The sequence below is a fragment of the Muntiacus reevesi genome, chromosome 10 (genome assembly GCF_963930625.1).
Source record: "Muntiacus reevesi chromosome 10, mMunRee1.1, whole genome shotgun sequence".
NCBI lineage: Eukaryota > Metazoa > Chordata > Mammalia > Artiodactyla > Cervidae > Muntiacus > Muntiacus reevesi.
Genome location: NC_089258.1, coordinates 15,581,646 through 15,606,769, shown reverse-complemented (window position 1 = coordinate 15,606,769; position 25,124 = coordinate 15,581,646). Strand labels below are relative to the sequence as shown.

Here is a 25,124-nt window from a genome sequence, read left to right as displayed (position 1 = left end):
GGAGGGCGGGGGCTTTCTTCATATTTAACTCCTTTCTCGCCTTTGGTATCTCGCTCTCCTCTTTTCTCTCTTGTCTCTCTTGCCTCCCGATCCCCCCTCCCCGCCGTCTCTCTAGTCTCTTGTCTCTCTCTCTCTCCCCCCCGATCCTGTCTCTTTTATCTCTGTCTCTCTCTCTCTTTCCGCCCCCCCGCCCCGCCTCCCCGTCTCTCTCTGCGTCTCTGCCTCTCTTCGTACCATGAGCGGCTGAGTCAGAAATCTCCAGAGTGGTTCTGTACCCTTCTGCAGCTTCGGAACCATCGGAGCCGCGTACAAAAGGAGACTCTCGAGGTCTTGCCTGAGACCCGCCGGGTGCACCTTAGGCCCCGGAGCTCCGCCCCGAGCCTGGGCCCCGGGCAGCTCCGCCCCGCGGCGAGTTCCGCCCCTTGCGCTCCGCCGGGCGGCGGTCCAACCCACCCAGCCTCCATCCCGCTTGGTCGCTCTCCCGGGGTCCTCGGACGTAGGGCGCGATGGCAGCCCCCTCCGAGGCCCCGGTCACGCGGCAGGTCAGCGGGCACGCCGCCCCAGCCCCAGTCCCAAGCGGCCCCGAGAGCTGGCAGCCCCTGGCCGCCGCCGTGGCCGAGCTGCCCGTGCTGGACGCCTCCGGGAGGCCTGTGCCGTTTGGTGAGCTGTTCCGAGAGCGCCGGGCTATCGTGGTCTTCGTGCGGGTGAGCACGGGCGACGGGACGATCCGGCGCAGGGACCAAACCTGCAGGCAGGGACGGAGGTTGCTTTTCCAGGCCTCCCCTGGGGGGGAGTTACATCGGGCCTCAGGAATGGTCCAGGACCGGAGAACGGAGGCCGCCGGGCCTGGCTCTTCCTCTAGTGGTCGTCCGCTAAAGGTGGTGGAAGGCGGACTCCGCTCTCGCTTCCTTGAACGGGAAAGGAAAAGCAGCCCGTCAAGCCAAGGCCATTTTCCCAGCGAGCCAAGAGGCCTAACAGAGACTGGTGGGGCCCAATTTCAGGGCACATTTGGGCACCCTTGACATCTCTAACCGTCTTGGGTGTTGCATTTGGTTAACGTCACGCATAGTTAAATACTTGGTTATTTCTGACTCCGAGAGTGTTAGTCGCTAACTTGTCATTTTTGCCTGTGTTGGGATTTCAGCATTTCCTGTGTTACATCTGCAAGGAATACGTAGAAGATCTGGCCAAAATCCCCAAGAGTTTCTTACAAGTAAGTTTCCCGAGAGTGAGCAGCAGCGAGCCGCGCTTCCGGGCGGCCTGGTGAAACTCACCTGCTCTTTATGAAGAGTGATGGCATGAGGTGCGGAATGCGCCGCCTCTCCAGCGCAGACGCTCGCAAACCCAGCTTATCACCATCCCACACATCACCCCAACACATCCAAAAAGGGAAGAGACTCATTGGAAGTGTATTTCTGTCTAATTCATTACTGCCTGATTATAAAAGTACTAACCATAATAATAATTTTGATGTTACCTAATAACCTGCCTATTCTCAAATGTTGATTGATAATTACCAAAAACAGAAATGCTAGAAATATTTTCTTTTCTTTAGTTTTGTAATACAGACACTCCAAATAGTTGTTCATTACAGAAAGTTACTAGTATAACTTAAAGGTGAAAAATTTGTATCCTTAATGGAATTACAATTCCACATTCTTGTGACAACCACGTACAGGTGTATTTCTTCAAGCATATAGAGGTTTGTCCCCAGGTTAGCTTTTTAGTGAAAGCATTGGTAGCTTCTGTAAAATTAAGATCTGTTTTCAGCAGACCTTGTCAATTGAGATGTGAAAGAATAAAGTTGTCTGATTAAATAACCCTACTTTAATAGTTTTTATTCTAGTTTAATGTATGCCTTTGGTGAAAGTGTGAAGAATTACTGACTATTATTTTTAAATTCTTACTTAGCAAAAGAATCGTCTGAATTAATTGAATAGTTTAGCATAATTGCTTTGACTCACACAATTTGGCTGTTTATACCATTCTTCTGGAAGCCTATAGGTGGCATTAAAATGGAAGAAAAGAGTTGGATTAGGGGAAGTTATAATTAGGGGAAACATAATTTCTAATAATATGTACATGTCCTTTTTCTCTCCTAAAGGAAGCAAATGTCACTCTCATAGTGATTGGACAGTCATCCTACCATCATATTGAGGTAAATATATAGCCAATTGGGACCCTAACAGGTTAAATCTGTTTTACACATAAAAATTATATAATTACTTGAATCACTGAAGTGTTAGTCACTCAGTCATGTCCAACTCTTTGCAGCCCCATGTACTGTAGCCTGCCACGCTCCCCTGACCATGGAATTCTCCAGGCAAGAATACTGGAATGGGTAGCCATTTCCTTCTTCAGAGGATCTTCCTGACCCAGGGATCGAAACTGGGTCTAAATTTGCTAAAATTTAGTCAGATTATCACTATTTTTCTCTCATTTGTCTTGATAAAAATTCCAACAATACTTTTTTTTTCAGCCTTTCTGTAAACTAACTGGGTATTCTCATGAAATCTATGTTGATCCTGAGAGAGAAATTTATAAAAGATTGGGAATGAAAAGAGGTGAAGAAATTGCCTCCTCAGGTAAGACATGTCTCAAGTAGGAAATGCTAATAGTGTATTTCACATTTCACATAAGCATATATATGCATAGAGGAACAAATGGTAAATTCATAAATCAGCCTGCTCTTTATGATTCTAGTAAGTGGTCCAGATTCACGATACTCTAAAAGATTCATTTCCTGGATGTAATGATGTGGAAGGCTGTTGATGAAGTTCTAAATGAATGAAAAAATGCAAGTTGCAAAGCAGTGTTTTCAGTATGATTTAATTTTTGTGAAAATAAAAACCATTTTCATAAGCATGAGTATCTATACTATTATATATGTGTGTGTGATGAAAATTGTTTTAAAAGACACTGCAATGTTTACCCAAAGACGTAGGAGTGAGAAAAGTGGCTTTTGTAATTTTTTTTTTTAACAATGAGTATATTTTACTTTTGTAGTTAAAATAATATTGCTTAAGTTAATATATTTTCATACCTCAACACCATGGCTTTGAACACTCTTATGTTCTTTAACTGATTAAATCTTAGTTTTCATCTAAAGCCCAACTCAAAGGGGCTCTAAATAGCTCTATCAGCAGAAGCAATTTCTTCCTTCATTGTTTTTTAATAGCACCTTATACTTTATTATATACTCTATGATTGAACTTAAGGTGATTAGTAGTATAGTTAGTTGAAAGGTTTGATGTTTTATTCATCTCTATATGGTCCACATTCCCTGCCCTTGCACAATTCTTTATAATTACAAGTATAATAAGCTTTAGGTGAACTATTTATATGTGTTTTAGATAAAAGGAACTTGGCTTCTGAAATACCAAACAAGAGAACTCAACTAGAACCCAGATCACTTATTCTCAACAAATGTTGAGAATGACACCCACTGTATTGACTATTCCTGGGACAACTGTGACAAAAGACACAGCCACAAAAAAAAAAAAAAAAAAAAAAAAACACAGCCACTGCCCTCCCAATGCTCATAATCTACCCTGGGAGAAAGAAACAAAGAGTTAATTACATTACCGCTTAGAGCTCGTAAAAGACGAGAGCATGTACTGGTAATATCTATAATGCAGAAATGCCTGTAATACCAGAAATGCACAGGGAGAGAAGAATCTGGGAGGGCTTCTTAGAGATGGTGTTGTCTAAGCTCACTCTTTAAGGAATTAGCTGGGTGAAGTGAGGCTGGGAGTGCTGCAGCTGACAGAAAGTAGCACATCGGTATGAAAAATTGTGACTCTTGGAGAACTGCAGTTCTCTATGTCTGGCCGGAGTCTAGGAGCCAGTTGGGAATTGTGTGAGCCAAGGGACTGAGTCTGGGAACAAGCCAAGGAGTGTGGATTTGTTCTCAAGACAGTGGGGGAGTCATAAAAGTGTTTGGGTGGAGAAGTCTTGTTGCCAGGTATAGGAGCAATTGGAACGTGCCAAATAGGAGATATCAATTGTAACTGGTATTCTTGACAAGTTTTTAGTAATAAGCTAGAAAGAAATGACAGGGCCTGAAGTAGAGACATAGAGGGACAGATCACAGAGCTGCTACTTAATAAAGCAGAGTTGACATCATCCCTTCCTTTCAGTTCAGTTCAGTCACTCAGTCGTCTCCGACTCTTTGTGACCCCATGAACCGCAGCACACCAGGCCTCCCTGTCCATCACCAACTCCTGGAGTCCACCCAAACCCATGTCCATCGAGTCAGTGATGCCATCCAACCATTTTATCCTCTGTCATCCCCTTCTCCTGCTGCCCTCAATCTTTCCCAGCATCAGGGTCTTTTCAAATTTGTCAGCTCTTCCCATCAGGTGGCCAAAGGATTGGAGTTTCAGCTTCAGCATCAGTCCTTCCAATGAACACCCAGGATTGATCTCCTTTAGGATGGACTGGTTGGATCTCCTTGCAGTCCAAGGGACTCTCAAGAGTCTTCTCCAACACCACAGTCCAAAAGCATCAATTCTTTGGCGCTCAGTTTTCTTTATAGTCCAACTCTCATATCCATACATGACCACTGGAAAAACCATAATCTTGACTAGACGGACCTTTGTTGACAAAGTAATGTCTCTGCTTTTTAATATGCTGTCTAGGTTGGTCATAACTTTCCTTCCAAGGAGTGTCTTTTAATTTCATGTCTACAGTCACCATCTGCAGTGATTTTGGAGCCCAAAAAGGTAAATTCTGACACTGTTTCCACTGTTTCCCCATCTATTTGCCATTAAGTGATGAGACCAGATGCCATGATCTTAGTTTTCTGAATGTTGAGCTTTAAGCCAACTTTTCACTCTCCTCTTTCACTTTCATCAAGAGGCTCTTTAGTTCTTCTTCACTTTCTGCCAGAAGTGTGGTGTCATCTGCGTATCTGAGGTTATTGATATTTTTCCTGGCAATCTTGATTGCAGCTTGTGCCTCCTCCAGCCCAGCATTTCTCATGATGTACTCTGCATGTATGTTAGGTAAGCAGGGTAACAATATACAGCCTTGACATACTCTTTTTCCTATTTGGAACCAGTCTGTTGTTCCATGTCCAGTTCTAACTGTTGCTTCCTGCCCTGCATACAGGTTTCTCAAGAGGCAGGTCAGGTGGTCTGGTATTCCCATCTCTTTCAGAATTTTCCACAGTTTATTGTGATCCACACAGTCAAAGGCTTTGGCATAGTCAATAAAGCAAAAATAGATGTTTTTCTGGAACTCTCTTGCTTTTTCAATGATCCAGCAGATGTTGGCAATTTGATCTCTGATTCCTCTGCTTTTTCCAAATCCAGCTTGAACATCTGGAAATTCACGGTTCATATATTGCTGAAGCCTGGCTTGGAGAATTTTAAACATCACTTTGCTAGCATGTGAGATGAGTACAATTGTGAGATAGTTTGAGCATTCTTTGGCATTGCCTTTCTTTGGGATTGGAATGAAAACTCACCTTTTCCAGTCCTGTGGCCACTGCTGAGTTTTCCAAATTTGCTGGCATATTGAGTGCAGCACTTTGACAGCATCATCTTTCAGGATTGAAATAGCTCAACTGGAATTCTGTCACCTCTACTAGCTTTGTTCATAGTGGTGCTTCCTAAGGCCCACTTGACTTCACATTCCAGGATGTCTGGCTCTAGGTGAGTGATCAAATCATCGTGATTATCTGGGTCGTGAAGATCTTTTTTGTACATTTCTTCTGTTCCTTTACTAATGTTTTTAAAGAAAGTGACCTAAACTTTATTAAGACTACTGATGAGGTAGCATAGATAGAGAATTTGTTCTTTTTTCCCTCCTCCCTTTTTAGTATAGGTAATTGCAACAGTACAGATTGTGAACCTTAATCTTTGGTAGACTATTTTCTTGTGCTATATCAGAGCCTCAGCATGTGTAAGGTCTGTTTATCGTTTAGCTGCTTTTGATATAAACTGTGAGTTTTACTTTAGTAACACTTCACCATTCATTGCCTCAATAAAGATAGAGAATTGCAAAGAAAACAGATGAATTTAAAGCAAAATACATGCTTACCATTATAAAGAAAGTATATTCAAATCATTTAAACTCCTTTGATCTGTGTCAAACAACTCTTTTTCCAAACAGAAAACATTAGGTTCTCATGAAATGATTTTTTAAAGTTCCCACCTGAAAAAGCACAAGTCTTAGAATCAGTCTCAGAATAATCCTACTTGAAAACAACATAATATACTAATTTAAAATTAATGGGACAGGTTATAAAGGCAAACAATAAGAAAATAAAGCCACTAAATTCAAGGAAGTAATGGGTTTACCTGGTATTTCATTTTGCCTTACTTGATAATAAGCCAGTTTATGGTATTAAATCTAAAGTGGTTGCTATAGACAGCAGATAAGTGCATGCAGGAAATATGCTTCATATAATACTTAATCTAATATTTCAAATTCAAATTCTGGTCTCGAGTCCATGAATCAAAGTAAAGGGAAAAACTTTTTTTAAAAAGCAGTTTTACGCATAAGTAAATTCCTACTGACAAAATTAGATTGTGCTTTACAGCCAAGATTGTGAAATTCTAGGTTGTGGAATCTTCTTCTATTGAATTTTTAAAATTTCAGAAATATTAAATGACCCTTCTTTGGATATAAGGGGATAGTTTGGATTTATGAACATTTAGGTATAAAATCCTAAAAGAACATAAACTTTAGTCCTTTACCCATGTCTCTAAGCTAATGAGAATGTATTTGTTTCTTGGTAAGATGAATGTCCATCCTCTTATAAACAAAAAAGAAATAGAAAAGTTGGAGAGATGAAGAAAACAATATGTATCTGGAAATAATAAGAAATCAGGCAGGTCAAAGGCAGCATAATCATTAAAATAAAAAGCCAAAAGCACTAGTTGAAGCTGGACCACAGGGCTGAGGGGTTACTCTGTGCTGTGACTCCCACAGGAGAAGATAAATGGGACTGGTAACTGGGGTACACTGGTTGACATGCGCCTGGAGAGGCAGACCACGGCAGGCAGGAAGACCTGGGCTGCAATGTCTCACTGCTCCATCATTCTCTGGCCTTAGAATTGGTGGAGTCAAAAAAAATTTTTTTTTTTCAAAAAATTTTTTAAATAAAAGGCAGAAGTAAGAAAAAGATAAGTTATAAGACAGGTAGTTTCTTTACTCAAAGGTAGTGAAAGTATCAGTAACTGTGAAAAAGGAAATAGAAAAACTGACAAGCAAAGATGGAGAGGTAGCTATAGTCACTGTTACAGCTAAACCTCAAAGTCTCAGTAGCATAAAGTATGAGGTTAGTTCCTTTTCAATCACATTTCAAGAAGGATATTTCTATTGGGTGCTTCTCCAGCTATTGAGGGACACAGTAGGAAAGACTCAGGCCTCTTCCATCATGTGGCTCTGCTATTGTCAATCCAAACTTCAAAGTATGTATTTAGGTTGGTGCAAAAGTAATTGATGTTTTAGACCATGAATTTTAAATCATAACTAGACTCAAATACATCTTTATTAATCAAAGTAGGAATTATTACAATCAAACACATTTTTGCCAACAAGAAATAAATTGGTTTATTCCTGTAGTGTAAAAATCCATTCTTCGGGATTCAATGAACTCTTGGAAAGCATTTTCTGCCTCCTGCTGGTTGTGGAAGCATTTTCCCCCACAAAAAGTTGTCAAGATGCTTGAAGAAGTGGTAGTCAGTTGGCAAGAAGTTAGGTGAATATGGCGAATGAGGCAAAACTACATAGCCCAATTTGTTCAACTTCTGAAGTATTAGGTTGTGCTATATGTGGGCATTATCATGGAGAAGAGCTGGGCCCTTTCTGTTGACCAATTCTAGTTGTAGGCGTTTCAGTTTTTGGTGCATCTCATCAATTTGTAATGGTTTCGCCAGGATTCAGAAAGCTTTAGTGAATCAGACACTACCAGAGACCATGACCTTTTCGTGGTGCAAGTTTGGCTTTGGGAAATGCTTTGGAGCCTCTTCTAGGTCCAGCTACTGAGCTGGTCATCACCAGTTGTCATATAAAATCCACTTTTCATTGCACATCACAATCCAATTGAGAAATGCTTCATTGTTGTTGCATAGAATAAGAGAAGACAACACTTTAAAATAACATTTTTAAAAATTTCCGGTCAGCTCATGTGGCACCCACTCATTAATCTCTATCACCTTTCCAATTTGCTTCAAATGCCCAATGACTGTACAATGGCCTATGTTGAGTTCTTTGGTAACTTCTCATGTAGTTTAAGAGGATCAGCTTTGATGATCTCAGTTGGTCATTGTCAACCTCCAATTAATGGTCACTACATTCCTCATCTTCAAGGCTCTTGTCTCCTTTGCAAAACTTCTTGAACCACCACTGCACTGTACATTTCAGTTCCTGGACCAAATGCATTATTGAGTTGTTTCTACTACTTTACGATTCATTTTAAACTCAAATTAGAAAATTGCTCATATTCGGTTGTCTAACATCATTTCCATAGTCCAAAATAAATATGAAATAAATAGCAAGTAATAAGTCATTAGCAAAAAAAACATAAAATGAGCAATGTGCATTAAAATGATGTATAACATATCATTTATTAAGAATGTATTCCAATATCAAATGGCAAATTTCAGCAATGCAAAAACTGCAGCTATATTTGCACCAACCTAATAGAAGAAACATGGATAATCACCTCTGGAGAGGTTTTTAGGAGATGCCATGGAAGTGGCACACATTATTTTACTCATTGGTTTGATTGTAGTCATATAGCCATACCAAACCCCAGGAAGACTGGGAAATCTTTAGTTGTGGTCCCAGAAAGAGTAAACAAGTTTCGACCAGCATATAGCAGTAGTCTGTGCCACAGTGTCTTCTGAAGAGGAATGTAGGTATCTATTACTAGGTCAGAGACTAAACCAAATATAAATGGGGCATTCAAAAGGAAAGTGCTGCCAGTTTGAGAATTCTATAGCTGACATTTTTCAGTGGCAGAAAATGATCTGGGTCTGTCATCACTTCTTTTAAAGCAGTAGTTCTCAACTGGAGACAATTTTGACCCCTCCCCCCTGGGGATATTTGGCACTTTCTGGAGACATTTTCAGTTGCCACAGCTTGGTGAATGGTGGTTGCTATGGCATGTAGTAAGTTCAGAGAGCACGGATGATGGTAATCCCTTTATGTTACTCAGGACAAAGACTTACCTGGTCTAAAACATTAGTAGTGAAAGACTGAGAAACTGTTCTTCGAAGGAAGAAGAAAAGGCAAGTCAAAAATAAGATAATACATAAGAGAGAGACTGTTTTCTAAAAATACTAACATTACCTTAATATCAAGTCAAATATAAAGTGATAACATCTAAAGACAATTCCTAATATTTCAGGACAGAGCCCCCATGTAAAATCAAATATACTCTCGGGAAGCATTCGGAGCCTGTGGAGAGCAGTGACTGGCCCTCTTTTTGATTTTCAAGGAGATCCAGCTCAGCAAGGTGGAACACTCATTTTAGGTCCAGGTAAGCATCAAAGCTCAGCTTCAGCAGTGTGCTTTTTATGCTTTCTGGAAGTCAAGAGGCCATCCACTTTCTTTATAAAATAGCCACCATGTAAAAGTGGGCAGTTGGACATGGTAGCAGTCAGGATACTGTGCTTTCATAGGGGACATTGTTTGATTTCAAACACTCCTGTATATTTTTGATGTCTGTTTACTGGATGTACTGTGGCCATCATTCCATGCCTGAGTGATTCCAGGTATTTGGGATAGGGAAAATCAGTGGTGGTTTGGTGATTTGTATGTGGCTATAATACTCTTTAAAAATTTAAGTGGATGTGAGCAGACGACCCACAAAATGCAGAACAATTATACCAAAGAAATTCTTGCACTGTTAAGAAAGTTCTGGGACCCACAACAGATTTCCTAACCTGGGGATCTGGCAAAAGGACTGAGAGCCCCCAGAGAATTTTACTTTGGACGCCAGTGGGATTTGATTACAGAAGTTACACAGGACTGGAGAACAGACTCTTGGAGGGCACAAACAAGACCTTGTGACACCAGGACCCAGGAGAAAAGAGCAGTGACCCCAGAAGAGACTGACCCAGACTTGCCTGTGAGTGTCCAGAAGTCTCCAGCAGAGACATGGGTTGGTGGTGGCCTGCTGCAGGGTCGGGAACACTGAGTGCAGTGGTGCATCCACAGGACCTTTAGAAGGAGGTCACCTTTATCTTCATTACCTCCACCATAGTCAAACAACACAAGGGAAGTCTCAAGTCAAACAACACAAGGGAACACAGCCCTGGCCATCAACAGAAAATTGGATTAAAGATTTACTGAGCATGGCCCCACCCCTCAGAACAAGGCCCAGTTTCCCTCACACTCAGTCCCTCCCATCAAGATTACATAAGCTTCTTATCCTTGTCCTTCATAGGGCAGACAGAATGAAAACCACAATCACAGAAAACTCATCAAACAAGACCACAGCCTTGTCTAAATCCATGAAACTATAAGCCATGCTACGTAAAGCCACCCAAGGTGGATGGGTCATGGCGGAGAGTTCTGACAAAACGTGGTCCACTGGAGAACGAAATGGCAAACCACTTCAGTATTCTTGCCTTGAGAACCCCATGACAGTATGAAAAGGCAAAAAGATATGACACTGAAAGATAAATTCCCTAGGTCAGTAGGTGCCCAATACGGTGCTGGAGAAGAGTGGAGAAATAACTCCAGAAAGAATGAAGAGACAGAGTCAAAGTGAAAACGCCCAGTTGTGGATGTGACTGGTGATGAAAATAAAGTCTGATGCTGTAAAGAGCAATATTGCTTAGGAACCTGGAATGTTAGGTCCATGAATTAAGGTAAATTAGAAGTGGTCAAGCAGGAGATGGCAAGAGTGAACATCTATATTTTCGGTGAACTAAAATGGACTGGAATGGGCAGATTTAATTCAGATGACCATTATATCTACTACTGTGGGCAAGAATCCCTTAGAAGAAATGGAGTAGCCATTATTGTCAACAAGAGTCCGAAATGCAGTACTTGGGTGTAATCTCAAAAATGACAGAATGATCTCTGTTCATTTCCAAAGCAAACCATTCAATATCACAGTAATCCAAGTCTATGCCCCAACCAGTAATGCTGAAGAAGCTGAAGTTGAACAGTTCTATGAAGATCTACAAGATCTTCATAGAACTAACACCAAAAAAATATGTCCTTTTCATCATACAGGACTGGAATGCAAAAGTAGGGAGTCAAGAGATACCTGGAGTAACAGGTAAATTTGGCCTTGGAGTACAAAATGAAGCAGGGCAAAGACTAACAGAGTTTTGCCAAGAGAACGCACTGGTCATAGCAAACACCCTCTTCCAACAACACAAGAGAAGACTCTACACATGGACATCACCAGATGGTCAGTATCAAAACCAGATTGATTATATTCTTTGCAGCCAAAATGGAGAAGCTCTATACAGTCAGTGAAAACAAGACCGGGAGCTGACCGTGGCTCAGATCATGAACTCCTTATTGCCAAATTCAGACTTAAATTGAAGTAAGTAGGGAAAACTACTAGACTGTTCAGGTATGACCAAAATAAAATCCCTTACAGTTATACAGTGGAAGTGAGAAATAGATTCAAGGGGTTAGATCTGATAGACAGAGAGCCTAAAGAACTATGGACGGAGGTTCGTGACATTGTATGAAAGTCAGTGATCAAGACCATACCCAAGAAAAAGAAATGCAAAAAGGCAAAATGGTTGTCTGAGGAGGCCTTACAAATAACTGAGAAAAGAAGAGAAGCAAAAGGCAAAGGAGAAAAGGAAAGATATACCCATTTGAATGCAGAGTTCCAAAGAATAGCAAGGAGAGAGAAGAAAGCCTTCCTTAGTGATCAGTGCAAAAAAATAGAGGAAAACAATAGAATGAATGCGAAAGACTAGAGATCTTTTCAAGAAAATTAGAGATACCAAAAGAATATTTCATGCAAAGATGGGCTCAATAAAGGACAGAAATGGTATGGACCTAACAGAAGCAGAAGATATTAAGAAGAGGTGGCAGGAATACACAGAAGAACTATACAAAAAAGATCTTCATGACCCAGCTAACCACGATGGTGTGATCACTTACCTAGAGTTAGATATTCTGGAATGCAAAGTCAAGTGGACCTTAGGAAGCAGCACTATGAACAAAGCTAGTGGAGGTGATGGAATTCCAGTTGAGCTATTTTCAAATCCTGAAAGATGATGCTGTGAAAGTGCTGCACTCAATATGCCAGCAAATTTGGAAAACTCAGCAGTGGCCACAGGACTGGAAAAAGTCAGTTTTAATTCCAATCCCAAAGAAGGGCAATGCCAAAGAATGTTCAAGCTACTGCATAATTGCACTCATCTCACAGGCTAGTAAAGTAATGCACACAATTATCCAAGCCAGGCTTCAACAGTAAGTGAACCATGAACTTCCAGATGTTCAAGCTGGATTTAGAAAAGGCAGAGGAACCAGAGATTAAAGTGCCAACATCCATTGGATCATAGAAAAAGCAAGAGAATTCCAGAAAAACATCTATTTCTGCTTTATTGACTATCCTAAAGCCTTTGACTGTGTGGATCACAACAAACTGTGGAAAATTCTGAAAGAGATGGGAATACCAGACCACCTTACCTGCCTCCTGAGAAATCTGTATGCAGGTCAAGAAGCAACAGTTACAACCAGACATGGAAAAACAGACTGTTTACAAATCAGGAAAGGAATCCATAAAGGCTGTATATTGTCACCCTGCTTATTTAACTTATATGCAGAGTACATCTTGTGAAATGCCAGGCTGGATGAAGCACAAGCTGGAATCAAGATAGCCAGGAAAATTATCAATGACCTCAGATACGCAGATGATACCACTGTTGTGGTAGTGAAGAGGAAAGTGAAGAGGAACAAAGAACCTTTGATGAAAGTCAAAGAGGAGAGTGAAAAAGCCGGCTTAAAACTCAATATTAAAAAACTAAGATCATGGCATCTGGTCCCTTCACTTCATGGGGAAACAGACTTTATTTTCTTGGACTCCAAAATTACTGCAGATGGTAACTGCAGCCATGAAATTAAAAAATACTTCCTCCTTAGAAGAAAAGCTATGACCAACCTAGGCAACGTATTAAAGAGCAGAGACATTACTTTGCCAACAAAGGTCCGTCTGGTAAGAGCTATGGTTTTTCCAGTACTCATGTGAGATGTGATAGTTAGACTATAAGGAAAGCTGAGTGCCGAAGAATTGATGCTTTTGAACTGTGATGTTGGAGAATACTCTTGAGAGTCCCTTGGACAGCAAGGAGTTCAAACCTGTCAATCCTAAAGGAAATCAGTCCTGAATATTCATTAGAAGGACTGATGCTGAAGCTCCAATACTTTGGACGCCTGATGCAAAGAGCTGACTCATTTGAAAAGACCCTGATGCTGGGGAAAATTGAGGGCAGGAGGAGAAGGGGACGACAGAAGATGAGATCAGTGGATGGCATCACTGACTTGATGAACATGAGTTTGAACAAGCTCTGGAAGTTGATGATGCACAGGGAAGCCTGGCGTGCTGCAGTCCATGGGAACACAGAGTCGGACACAGCTGAGCAACTAAACTTAACATTTTCAAATGGGAGAAAACCATCAAGTACTTTTTTTGTGTGTCAGTAGAGGAATCAACCTAGTTATTTATATCTCGAAAAACTAGCAGATTTTGCTCATGGGTTCAGTCCCTGTCAGGGAACTAAGGTCCTGCATGTCCAGCAGCATGTCCAAAAAAAGAGAAAGCAACAACAGGAACAACTTATTCAATAATGATTACTCTAAGCCACATCTTTTAAATGGCTTTATTTTTTTATTTAATTTAATTTTATATTGGAATATAATTTATTTATATTGTTGTGTTTCAGATTTACAGCAAAGTGATCAGATATACAGATATAGATATACATATATCTATTGTTTTTCAGCTTCTTTTCCCATGTAGGTTACTACAAAATATTGAGTAGAGTTCCCTGTTCAATACAGTAGGTCCTTGTTGATTACCTATTATATATATATGGTAGTGTATATATGTTAATTTCAGACTCCTAATTTATTCCTCCCCTCATCTCTCCCCTTTGGCAACCATAAGTTGAAGTCTGTTTCTGTTTTGTAAATAAGTTCATTTGTATCATTTTTTTTAGATTCCACATGTAAGTGATGTCATATGATATTTATCTTTCTTTGACTTAGTTCACTTAGTATAATAATCCCTAGGTTCATCCATGTGGCTGCAGATGGCATTATTTCATTCTTTTTTATGGCTAATATTCCATTGTGTATAAGTGCCACATCTTCTGTATCCATTTCTCTGTTGACGGACATTGGGTTGCTTCCATGTCCTGGCTGTTGTAAATAGTGCTACATTGAACATTGGAGTGCATGTATCTTTTTAAATTATGGTTTTCTCCAGATTCATAACCAGGAGTGGGATTGCTGGATCATATGGTAGTTCTTAGTTTTTTGTTTTTTTTTTAATTTTGTATTTATTTATTTTTGGCTGTGCTAGGTCTTTGTTGCTATGCAGGCTTTTTTCTAGTTGTGGCAGCCACTTTCTAGTTGTGGTGCACGAGCTTCTCATCCCAGGGGCTTCTCTTATTGCCTGCGGAGCACTGGCTCTAGGGCTTCAGTACTTGTGGCATGTGGGCTCAGTAGTTATGGCTTTGGGGCTCCAGGCAGAGGCTCAATAGTTGTGGCATGTGAGCTTAGTTGCTGCTCAGCATGTGGAAGCTTCCTGGATCAGGGATTGAACCCATGTCTCCTGCATTGGCTGGCAGATTCTTTACCACTGAGCCACCAGGGAAGCCCTATATTTAGTTTTTTAAGGAATCTCCATACTGTTCTCCATAGTGGCTGCACCAGTTTACATTCCCACTAACCCTGTAGGAAGGTTCCCTTTTCTCTACACCCTCTCCAACATTTATTGTTGGTAGACTTTTTGATAATGGCCATTCTAACCAGTGTGAGGAGATACGTTATTGTAGTTTTGATTTGCATTTCTCTAATAATTAACAGTGTTAAACATCTTTTTATGTACTTTTTGGCCTTCCGTATGACATCTTTGGAGAAATGTCTGTTTAAATTTTCTGCCTATTTTTGATTGGTTGTTTGTTTCTTGATTTGAGCTGCATGAGCTATTTGTATATTTTGGAGAGTAATCCCTTTTGGTTGCTTCATTTGTGCATATTTTCTCCCATTCTGTGGGTTTTCTTTTCATTTTGTTTGTGGTTTCCTTTGCTGTGCAAAGCTTTTAAATTTAAGTAGATCCCATTTGCTTGTTTTTGTTTTGTTTTCATTACTTTAGGAGGTAGATCCAAAAGATATTGTGGTAACTTATGTCAAAGTGTTCTGCCTATGTTTTCCTCTAGGAGTTTTATAGTATGCAGTCTTAGTTCTTTCTTTAATCCATTTTGAGTTTACTTTTATATATTGTATCAGAGAATGTTCTAATTTCTTTTACATGTAGTTGTCCAGTTTTCCCAGCACCACTTATTGAAGAGACTGACTTTTCTTCTTTGTGTGTTCTTGCCTCCTTTGTCATAGATTAATTGACCATGGGTGCTTAGGTTTCTTTCTGAGCTTTCTATCCTGCTCCATTGATCTATAAGTAGCTTCACTGATCAATCTGGACCACCTAAAATTCCTTTGGCTTCCCTCTGCTAAATGGTTGGGCATTGGAGCTCAACCATGTTCAAGTATTGAACACCCCAAAAGCCTAACTCGCTGTGTCAAAAACTAATTTTTCTTGGTTCTTCTTTGTCTTTAAAACTGTCCATATTAGTGAGCATAGCTGCTCCAAGTTATAAAATTAACATTTACTTTAATAAATTCCAGATGTCTAAAAGGAAGTCTTTAGAAGGAAGATCTTGACCTAGTATTATAACTTTTTGCTGCCAAAGCATTATAGCTAGCTAAAATCTTTCATTTTATTTAATCTCCCTTTTCCTCTCACAAATTTACACTAGTTAGACTAGCCAGAAAACAAGCCTTATTTTATGAGAATGAGTCCTATAAATTTGCCTAGAATGACATTGAATCATACTTCTGAATGAATTATTTCCATCCTCAGACTTGTAAGGCATTATTTTTTGAGTCCCTCATCTTTAAGTTTCGACATCATTTGAGCATGCATTCTGTTGTCTAAGAATGAAGAGCGCACAGAAAGCATCATTTGTGTGCCAAGATGGGAACAGACTTAATAAAGAGAAAATTTTGATACTACCCTTTGGAAAAATTATAGCTCCATTAAGGAAATAGCTGGGTTTACTTATGTATACAATTATCTTATCATGGTTAACCAAGTATTTAATTTTGGAATCCTTCAGAAGAAATGGACTAGCCTTCCTAGTCAACAAAAGAGTCTGAAATGCAGTACTAGGATGCAATCTCAAAAAAGACAGAATGATCTCTGTCCGTTTCCAAGGCAAACTATTCACTATCACAGTAATCCAAGTCTATGCCCTGACCAGTAATGCCTGAAGAAGCTGAAGTTAAATGGTTCTATGAAGACCTACAAGACCTTTTAGAACTGACGCCCAAAAAAGATGTCCTTTTCATCATAGAGAACTGGAATGCAAAAGTAGGAAGTCAAGAGATACCTGGAGTAACAGGCAAATTTGGCCTTAGAGTACAGAATGAAGCAGGGCAAAGGCTAATAGAGTTTTGCCAAGAGAACACACTGGACATAGCAAACACCCTCTTCCAACAACAAAAGAGAAGACTCTACACATGGACATCACCAGATGGTCAACACCGAAATCAGATTGATTATGTTCTTTGCAGCCAAAAATGGAGAAGCTCTATACAGTCAGCAAAAACAAGACTGGGAGCTGACTGTGGCTCAGATCATGAACTCCTTATTGCCAAATTCAGGCTTAAACTGAAGAAAGTGGTGACATCAACTACACCATTCAGGTATGACCTAAATCAAATCCCTTATGATTATGCAGTGGAAGTGAGAAACAGATTTAAGGGCCTAGATCTGATAGACATAGTGCCTGATGAACTATGGATGGAGGTTCATGACATTGTACAGGAGACAGGGATCAAGACCATCCCCAAGAAAAAGAAATGCAAAAAAGCAAAATGGCTGACTGAGGAGGCCTTTCAAATAGCCATGAAAAGAAGAGATGCAAAAAGCAAAGGAGAAAAGGAAAGACATACCCATTTGAATGCAGAGTTCCAAAGAATAGCAAGGAGAGATAAGAAAGCCTTCCTCAGCGATCAATGCAAATAAATAGAGGAAAACAATAGAATGGGAAAGACTAGCGATCTCTTGAAGAAAATTAGAGATACCAAGGGAACATTTCATGCGAAGATGGGCTCAATAAAGGACAGGAATGGTATGAACCTAACAGAAGCAGAAGATACTAAGAAGAGGTGGCAGGAATACACAAAATAACTGTACAAAAAAGATCTTCATACCCAGATAATCACAATCGTTTGATCCCTCACCTAGAGCCACACATCCTGGAATGTGAAGTCAAGTGGGCCTTGAAAGCATCACTACAAATGAAGCTAGTGGAGGTGATGGAATTCCACTTGAGCTCTTTCAAATCCTAAAAGATGATGCTGTGAAAGTGCTGCATTCAATACGCTAGCAAATTTGAAAAACTCAGCAGTGGCCACAGGACTGGAAAAGGTCAGTTTTCATTCCAATCCCAAAGAAAGGCAATGCCAAAGAATGTTCAAACTACCGCACAGTTGCACTTATCTCACACACTAGTAAAGTAGCGCTCAAAATTCTCCAAACCAGGCTTCAGCAGTATGTGAACTGTGAACTTCCAGATGTTCAAGCTGGGTTTAGAAAAGGCAGAGGAACCAGAGATCAAATTGCCAACATCCGCTGGATCATCGAAAAAGCAAGAGAGTTCCAGAAAAACATCTGTTTCTGCTTTATGGACTATGCCAAAGCCTTTGACTGTGTGGATCACAATAAACTGGAAAATTCTGAAAGAGGTGAAAATACCAGACCACCTGACCTGCCTCTTGAGAAACCTGTATGCAGGTCAGGAAGCAACAGTTAGAACTGGACAAGGAACAACAGACTGGTTCCAAATAGGAAAAGGAGTATGTCAAGCCTGCATATTGTCACCCTACTTATTTAACTTACATGCAGAGTACATCATGAGAAATGCTGGACTGGATGAGGCACATGCTGGAATCAAGATTGCCGGGAGAAATATCAATAACCTCAGATATGCAGATGACACCACCCTTATGGCAGAAAGTGAAGAAGAACTAAAGAGCCTCTTGATGAAAGTGAAAGTGGAGAGTGAAAAGTTGGCTTAAAGCTCAACATTCAGAAAACTAAGATCATGGCATCCAGTCCCATCACTTCATGGCAAATAGATGGGAAACAGTGACTGACTTTATTTTTGGGGGGCTCCAAAATCACTGCAGATGATGACTGCAGACATGAAATTAAAAGACACTTACTCCTTGGAAGGAAAGTATGACCAACCTAGATAGCATATTAAAGAACAGAGACATTACTTTGCCAGCAAAGGTCCATCTAGTCAAGGCTATGGTTTTTCCAGTGGTCATGTATGGATATGAGAGTTGGACTATAAAGAAAGCTGAGTGCTGAAGAATTGATGCTTTTGAACTGTGGTGTTGGGAAGACTCTTGAGAGTCCCTTGGACTGCAAGGAGATCCAACCAGTCCATCCTAAAGGAGATCAATCCTGGGTGTTCATTGGAAGGACTGAAGCTGAAACTTAAACTCCAGTACTTTGGCCACCTGATGTGAAGAGCTGACTCATTTGAAAAAACCCTGATGCTGGGAAAGATTGAGGGCAGGAGGAGAAGGGGATGACAGAGGATGAGATGGTTGGATGGCATCATGGACTCAATGGACATGAGTTTGAGTAAACTCTGGGAGTTGGAGATGGACAGGGATTCCTGGCATGATGTGGTCCATGGGGTCGCAAAGAGTGACATGACTGAGCAACTGAACTGAACTGATTTGATAAAAAGCCAGTTTATGATATTAAATCTATGATGGTTAGTGTAGACAGTGTATAGGTACAATGCAGAAAACATGCCTCTTATAATATTTAGTAATCTAATTTTGTTTTATGTTAAAATTCTGGTCTTGATTCCATGACTCAAACAGGACCTAGACTATAAATCACTACTATTTCATTTGAGCAGATAGAAGAATTGTATTATAACTGATTGTCTTAATGCTCTTTTTTTTCAGCCTCCTTTAGTCTATGGTTATAATATACGTAGGCTATTAAATTTGGAAATTAGGGGTAAATTTTTTAAGGAAGTGATTTATTCTGTTATCACATTTAAGAAACAGATGGTTTTCTGGTTTGATATCTACATTAGTTCCATATTCTTCCTGTCTGTTTGACAAGCTGTTTTATTTAATTACATTTAATGAAACCTAACAGAAGGTTATAATTTAAGAGTCTTTCCCTTTGGAGCTCATAAAGCAGTACGTACCAACCTTATTTAACCGTAATTTTTGTCATGTTTTACTACTTTAATTAAAATTTATTGTGTCATTATATGGAGAATGCTATGTAGTCCAGGTAAATAACTTTTTCACTTGGACTAATTAGAAGTTAAAATACTGCTCTGATTCTAGAAAGCAGTACATCTAATGAATAACCCTGTATGTTAACCTTTACCTTTTATTCTTATTCTCTTCTAGGTAACAACATCCATTTTATACACCACGATAGGAATAGGTTGGATCATAAACCCATCAACTCTGTTTTACAGCTTGTAGGAGTTCAGCATGTGGACTTTACAAGCAGACCTTCGGTTATCCATGTGTGACATTACAGAGTGTCTTAATTTCAAATGGACCTTGGGACATGACCTGAAATATGGGAATGTCATATCCTCGTGCACTGCCTATCTTGTTGACCCTCCCTAGCCTCTGAGGAGTTGAAGTGAAGTGAAATTGCTTAGTCGTGTCTGACTCTTTGAGACCCCTTGGACTATAGCCCACCAGGCTCCTCCATCTGTGGGATTTTCCTGGCAAAAATACTGGAGTGGGTTGCCATTTCCTTCTCCAGGAGATCTTCCCAACCCAGGGATTGAACCCGGGTCTCCTGCATTGTAGGCAGACGCTTTACCACCTGAGCCACCAGGGAAGTCTCATGGAACCATAAAGAGGCTTTGTAACACTGGTTGAATAGCATGCTAAAAGACATCAGTTGTCAAAAATGTGATATCTGTAATTTTACAGCTTTTAAGGTTTTATTTTATATAACAATTTTTGTAAAAAAATAAAAAACTAAATTTTATTTACACAAAATAAAACTTTAAAAGCTATAAAATTATAAATACCATTCTTTATTTTAACTTATGCTGTATCCATTCAATGAAGATATTTTTGGCCATTAAAATCATATATTTTTATAAAGAACATATAAGGAGAAAGAGAAGCAACCAAGAACATTTGATCCATTGAGAAAAGCAGGAACTCAAACTCTGTAAACAGCATAATCATATTTTTATAGGCATACATTTATATTTTTGTTTGTTTAAAAAGAAAGACAGGAAGTAAACACACCAGAGTATCACCAGTAGGTATCACTAGGTGGTAGGATTACAGGGGTTTTTTCCTGTACTTTTTTATATTTCCCAGCTTTTCTGTTATGAACATGATTCATTTTTTGACAAAGAAAATGTCTTTAAAAATTATATGAAGAATATGTTCCTACATAGCAAGCTCCACAAAGGTGCAGTTATACAGGCTGTAGGCCATAAATTGCTAATTCTTTACTCAGAGGAAACACAGCAGACCAAACCTACGTATAGCCTATATTCACAGGCTTTGACCACCCACCCAGTATCTATTTCACTAGGATTTTGTTTAGGGGGACAGGGGTTACTAGTAGAAGAGAAAAATATGTTTGCAATATTTGATACGTGTTTAAAATATAATCAATATGCTTTTCGAAAGGAAATTTTAAGAATTGTTTAAACTGAAAAAATAAGAAATTTTGTAATTTAAATGTACACTGTGATTTGGTTGTATGTTCTCAAACAGCTTCTATTTCCCACCCCCAAGTTGCTTTTATTTAATGAACAATTGTCATCTTTTATTTTTCTAGAGTCTTAATTTCTTTAGTGGGAAGTGTCCTAGGAATCCTGATGAAAAGTACAGCAAGATTAAAATATTGGTAATTATTAGCAAGTATAATACTGCTTTGAACTTAAAATACTTTTATAACAAGCATATAAAGGTTATGCACAAGATATACTTTAAAGTGTCCAAAAATCTGAATCTATTTTCATGTGTATATAGGCAGAAATCATGTTTTTAATCAATGAAAATGGGATAGCTCATAAAAATTAAAATTGAGGTGTTTTGTGCTATTTTATTAAGTAAGGAAACATTGGTGGCCCACATCCCTTTACTGACTTTAGACTTAAAATTGCTGAATCATAGCTGACACAAAATTTATATATTTACATTTATATTATATTATAAAAATGTACATATAAAAATGCCATATTTCTTAAAGATACATAAATGCTTCAGGGAGGAACAGTTACATAAATACAGTGCAAGAGTAAATTGCCTACACAAACAAACACAGTGTGAGAGAAGCTGATGTTGAATAACAGTTTTTTTAAAAAGCAAGCATGGCAGTTTATACTTTTTTGTTATTGCCCATCATTAAGCAGACATTAGAAATGTTTGAAGTCTTGAAGAACTGGTCTGTAAGTCAACCTCTGCTATCCTCACAGCAGTGATTTTTTTGTTTAAATGGGTCCTGTATGTTTTGATTTCTTCTATTTAGAAAGTTGGAAATGTTTAATGAATTTATTCAACGAATGAGGTGGCAAAAAAAGAAAAAAAAAAGATTACCACTTTTGAAGCTTTTAGCAAGTCTGTGATTGAAAACTAACCTTACATTGAAATTGTAAGACATTGAAGACATTGAAATTGGCCCCTAAGAAGAAAACAAAATAAATAATGAAAGCTCAAATGGGATAGAGATTTAATTTTAAATTCTATAACTTTGCTTTATAGTTTCCAAACTTATGATATAGCTTCTACTTTTAATTGGGTAGAAGTGAATTCTGCATCAGAAAGAAATGAATTTTTGTTGTTGTTGTTTAGTCACTAAATTGTGTCCAACTCTTTTGCAACTCCATGGACTGTAGCCCACCAGGCTCCACTATCTACAGGATTTCCCAGGCAAGAATTCTGATTGTTGTTGTTCAGTGGCTAAGTTGTGTCTAATTCTCCGTGGACTGCAACATGCCAGGCTTCCCTGTCCTTCACTATCTCTCAGAGTTTGCTCAAACTCATGTCCAGTAAGTCAATAATGCCATCCAACCATCTTATTCTCTGTTGCCCCCTTCTCCTCCTGCCCTCAATCTTTCCCAGCATCAAGGTCTTTTCCAGTGGGTCAGCTCTTCCCATCAGGCGGCCAATGTATTGGAGCTTCAGCATCAATCCTTCCAATGAGTATTCAGGGTTGATTTCCTTTAGAGGGCTTCCCTGGTGGCTCAGATAGTAAAGCATCTGCCCGTAATGCGGGAGACCTGGGTTCAATCCCTGGGTCGGAAAGATCCCCTGGAGAAGGAAATGGCAACCCACTCCAGTACTCTTGCCTGGAAAATTCCATGGATGGAGGACCCTGGTAGTCTACAGTCTATGGGGTCTCAAAGAGTCAGACATGACTGAGCAACTTCACTTTCTTCTTTTCTTTCCTTTAAGATTGACTGGTTTGATCTCCTTGCTATCCAAGGGACTCTCAAGAGTCTTCTCCAGCACCACAGTTCAAAAGCATCAATTCTTCAGCACTCAGCCTTCTTTATGGTCCAACTCTCACATCTGTACCTGACTACTGAGAAAACTGACAGACTTTTGCTGGCAAAGTGATGTCTCTGCTTTTTAATATGCTCTCTAGGTTTATCATAGCTTTTCTTCCAAGAAGCAAGCATCTTTTAATTTATGGCAGCTGTCACTGTCTGCAATGATTTAGAGGCCAAGAAAAAATCTATCACTGTTTCCATTATTTCCTCTTCTATTTGCCATGAAGTAATGGGACCAGATGCCATGATCTTCGTTTTTTGAATATTGAGATTTAAGCCAGCTTTTTCATTCTCCTCTTTCACCTTCATCAAGAGGCTCTTTAGTGCCTCTTATCTTTCTACCTTAAGAGTGGTATCATCTGCATATTTAAGGTGGTTGATATTTCTCCAAGCAATTTTTTTTCTTTTGTGTAGCAGAATTTTATTAAAGTATGAAAAGGGACAGAGAAAACTTCTGACACAGACATCAGAAGGGGTACGGAGAGTGCCCCCCTCACTAGTGTTAGCAAGGGAGTTATATACTTTTTAATTAGGTTATTACAATAAATCAAAAGAATGTCTTGAGGTTGTAAAGATCTTACTAGACCCACTCCCATAATTTACATTTTAAGGTAACAGGATTAGCCAGAAGGTTTTCAGGAAGAAGAAACTGTCCTCAGTTGGGATACATTGTTGTTATATAATCCTTAGGACAGAGTTTAAACTGAGTTGTTTGTTGTGTAATCAAAAGTTCTATGTGACTAAGACTAAGGAATGTAGAGGGGAAAAAGATGTTTGTCCTTTTCTCCTCCTTGAGAATTCCAGACTCCTATCTCCACTTCAAGAGCCCCAGACCCCTTCTCCTCAGGAACCCTGGACTCCTTCTCAACCTGCCTAGAAATTGACTCTCTCCCTCTTTTCTTTTAGGAGAGTTATGTTGCCAAGGGAAAGGCGTGTCATTTTCATTCCATAACTGCTTCCTGCTGTTGAGGGGCGTAGTCTCGAAATTGTTGAGGCAACATATTCTCCTAACCCTCATATTGAGGCTTTCTGATCCAGGGGCCCCAAGTAATAGTTGGAGGAGGTTATGGCACTGGTAGGAGCCTGGACAACCATCTGTAACTTAAAAGCTTTCAAACGGTTAGATACAAACCCAGTTACACAGTTACAGATGCAAGGAACAAACAGTAAAAACAGAACAATTAGAATTATTATAAGACAGTTTTCCACCACGGGGAGCTAGTTACTGTTTCCCAAGTGAGATGACTGGGGCTTTAGGAGAATCCATAGCCTGAATCATCTTGTTCATGTGTTTAGTAAAGTGAGTAACATTAGTACTCATATCTGGTATATATGTACAACATTGGGTATGAATAATGGCACAAGTTCCTCCTGGTGCAAGCCACTAGAATATCTTAAGGCCAATCTGGTTTGTAAAACCACCTTTCTAATTTAGTATTTATTCAGTATTAAGGGCTGAAAGTTAGAGCATCAACAGGTAGCATAACATATCATCTGTAGTTTCCAGAGAGGGAGCAAATATTGTAGCCAGATAATCATACCAGTGAAATGATTATTACCCAACAAGTTTTAAGGTGTGGTAGATTAGGAGGCTTCTCTGGAAGTTCTGAAAATATGAAGCCATGAGGGAAAGTTAGACCTCGGGTGCATCTTCCTATCCAGATGGGGGAAGCCACACCCATGGGTAAGAACCACATATCCAGTAGGTCTCATTTGGACCAAAGCAGCATGACTGAGGGATCCAGTCCCAATCAGTTCCTGGCCAGGCAAAAGGAGTACCTAAGCTGGGATTGGAAAACACAGGAATGTGTTGTATATTTCATGAGGCAAAAGTCCCAGTTGTTTCTAATCATTATAATTAAGTTGTCAGCTAACTTCTGGGGATGGCTGTATTTTTTTCCCAGCATATAGGAGCATTAAATAGTAGGCATCCCTTTTTAGGAGTTAGCCATATGACCTCATCCCATATTTGATAAACATCAGGTAGAAAACCACCAGATCTAGACCCATTTACCTCCCTCCTTATGTGCAGCAAAACAGTCATTAAACCAAGTTAAAACATAATCAAAATTAAAAGTTACCTTATGTCCATAGTTACATCAGTCCATCTTAGGATTGTCAGATGTCATAAGATCAAGAAGAGGCATCACATATGATTGTTGTTGGTGAAAGTATTCTCAGAGTTGAAGAAAGTCCTTTCCTTGAAGTGGAGAAATGTACCATGAGAAGTCTTCTATTGAGGAGGAGGGGAGTGCTCCGCAGATCCAGCAATTAGACTGTGGAATGGGCAGGAAGGTGCTGTCTGGAGGGTCAAAC

General features: G+C 39.5%; 1 protein-coding gene and 1 non-coding gene across 4 annotated transcripts; one reads left to right on the top strand and one right to left on the bottom strand.

Annotated features, from left to right (window-relative positions):
• The first annotated feature begins 432 nt into the window (after window positions 1–432).
• Window positions 433–21,973, top strand: PRXL2C (peroxiredoxin like 2C). Of its 3 annotated transcripts, none has more exons than XM_065947568.1 (6): window positions 433–704; window positions 1,145–1,213; window positions 2,105–2,158; window positions 2,480–2,585; window positions 9,455–9,496; window positions 19,678–21,973. In XM_065947568.1, the coding sequence occupies exons 1-6, from the start codon at window positions 507–509 to the stop codon at window positions 19,803–19,805; spliced, it is 597 nt and encodes a 198-aa protein (XP_065803640.1). In that variant the 5' UTR covers window positions 433–506; the 3' UTR covers window positions 19,806–21,973. The 3 variants fall into 3 exon arrangements, with proteins under 3 accessions (XP_065803640.1, XP_065803639.1, XP_065803641.1); XM_065947567.1 differs by having other exon boundaries at window positions 9,365–9,496; XM_065947569.1 differs by lacking the exon at window positions 9,455–9,496.
• On the bottom strand, window positions 20,054–20,125 carry TRNAC-ACA (transfer RNA cysteine (anticodon ACA)). Its single transcript has one exon. It is a non-coding gene; the product is annotated as a tRNA-Cys (tRNA).
• Window positions 21,974–25,124: the final 3,151 nt, after the last annotated feature.

Coding starts and splice junctions, on each gene's coding strand:
- PRXL2C (XM_065947567.1), top strand. CDS start 507: ATGGCAGCCCCCTCCGAGGCCCCGGTCACGCGGCAGGTCAGCGGGCAC. Junction 705..1,144: donor CTATCGTGGTCTTCGTGCGG/GTGAGCACGGGC, acceptor TTGGGATTTCAG/CATTTCCTGTGTTACATCTG. Junction 9,497..19,677: donor AACACTCATTTTAGGTCCAG/GTAAGCATCAAA, acceptor ATTCTCTTCTAG/GTAACAACATCCATTTTATA.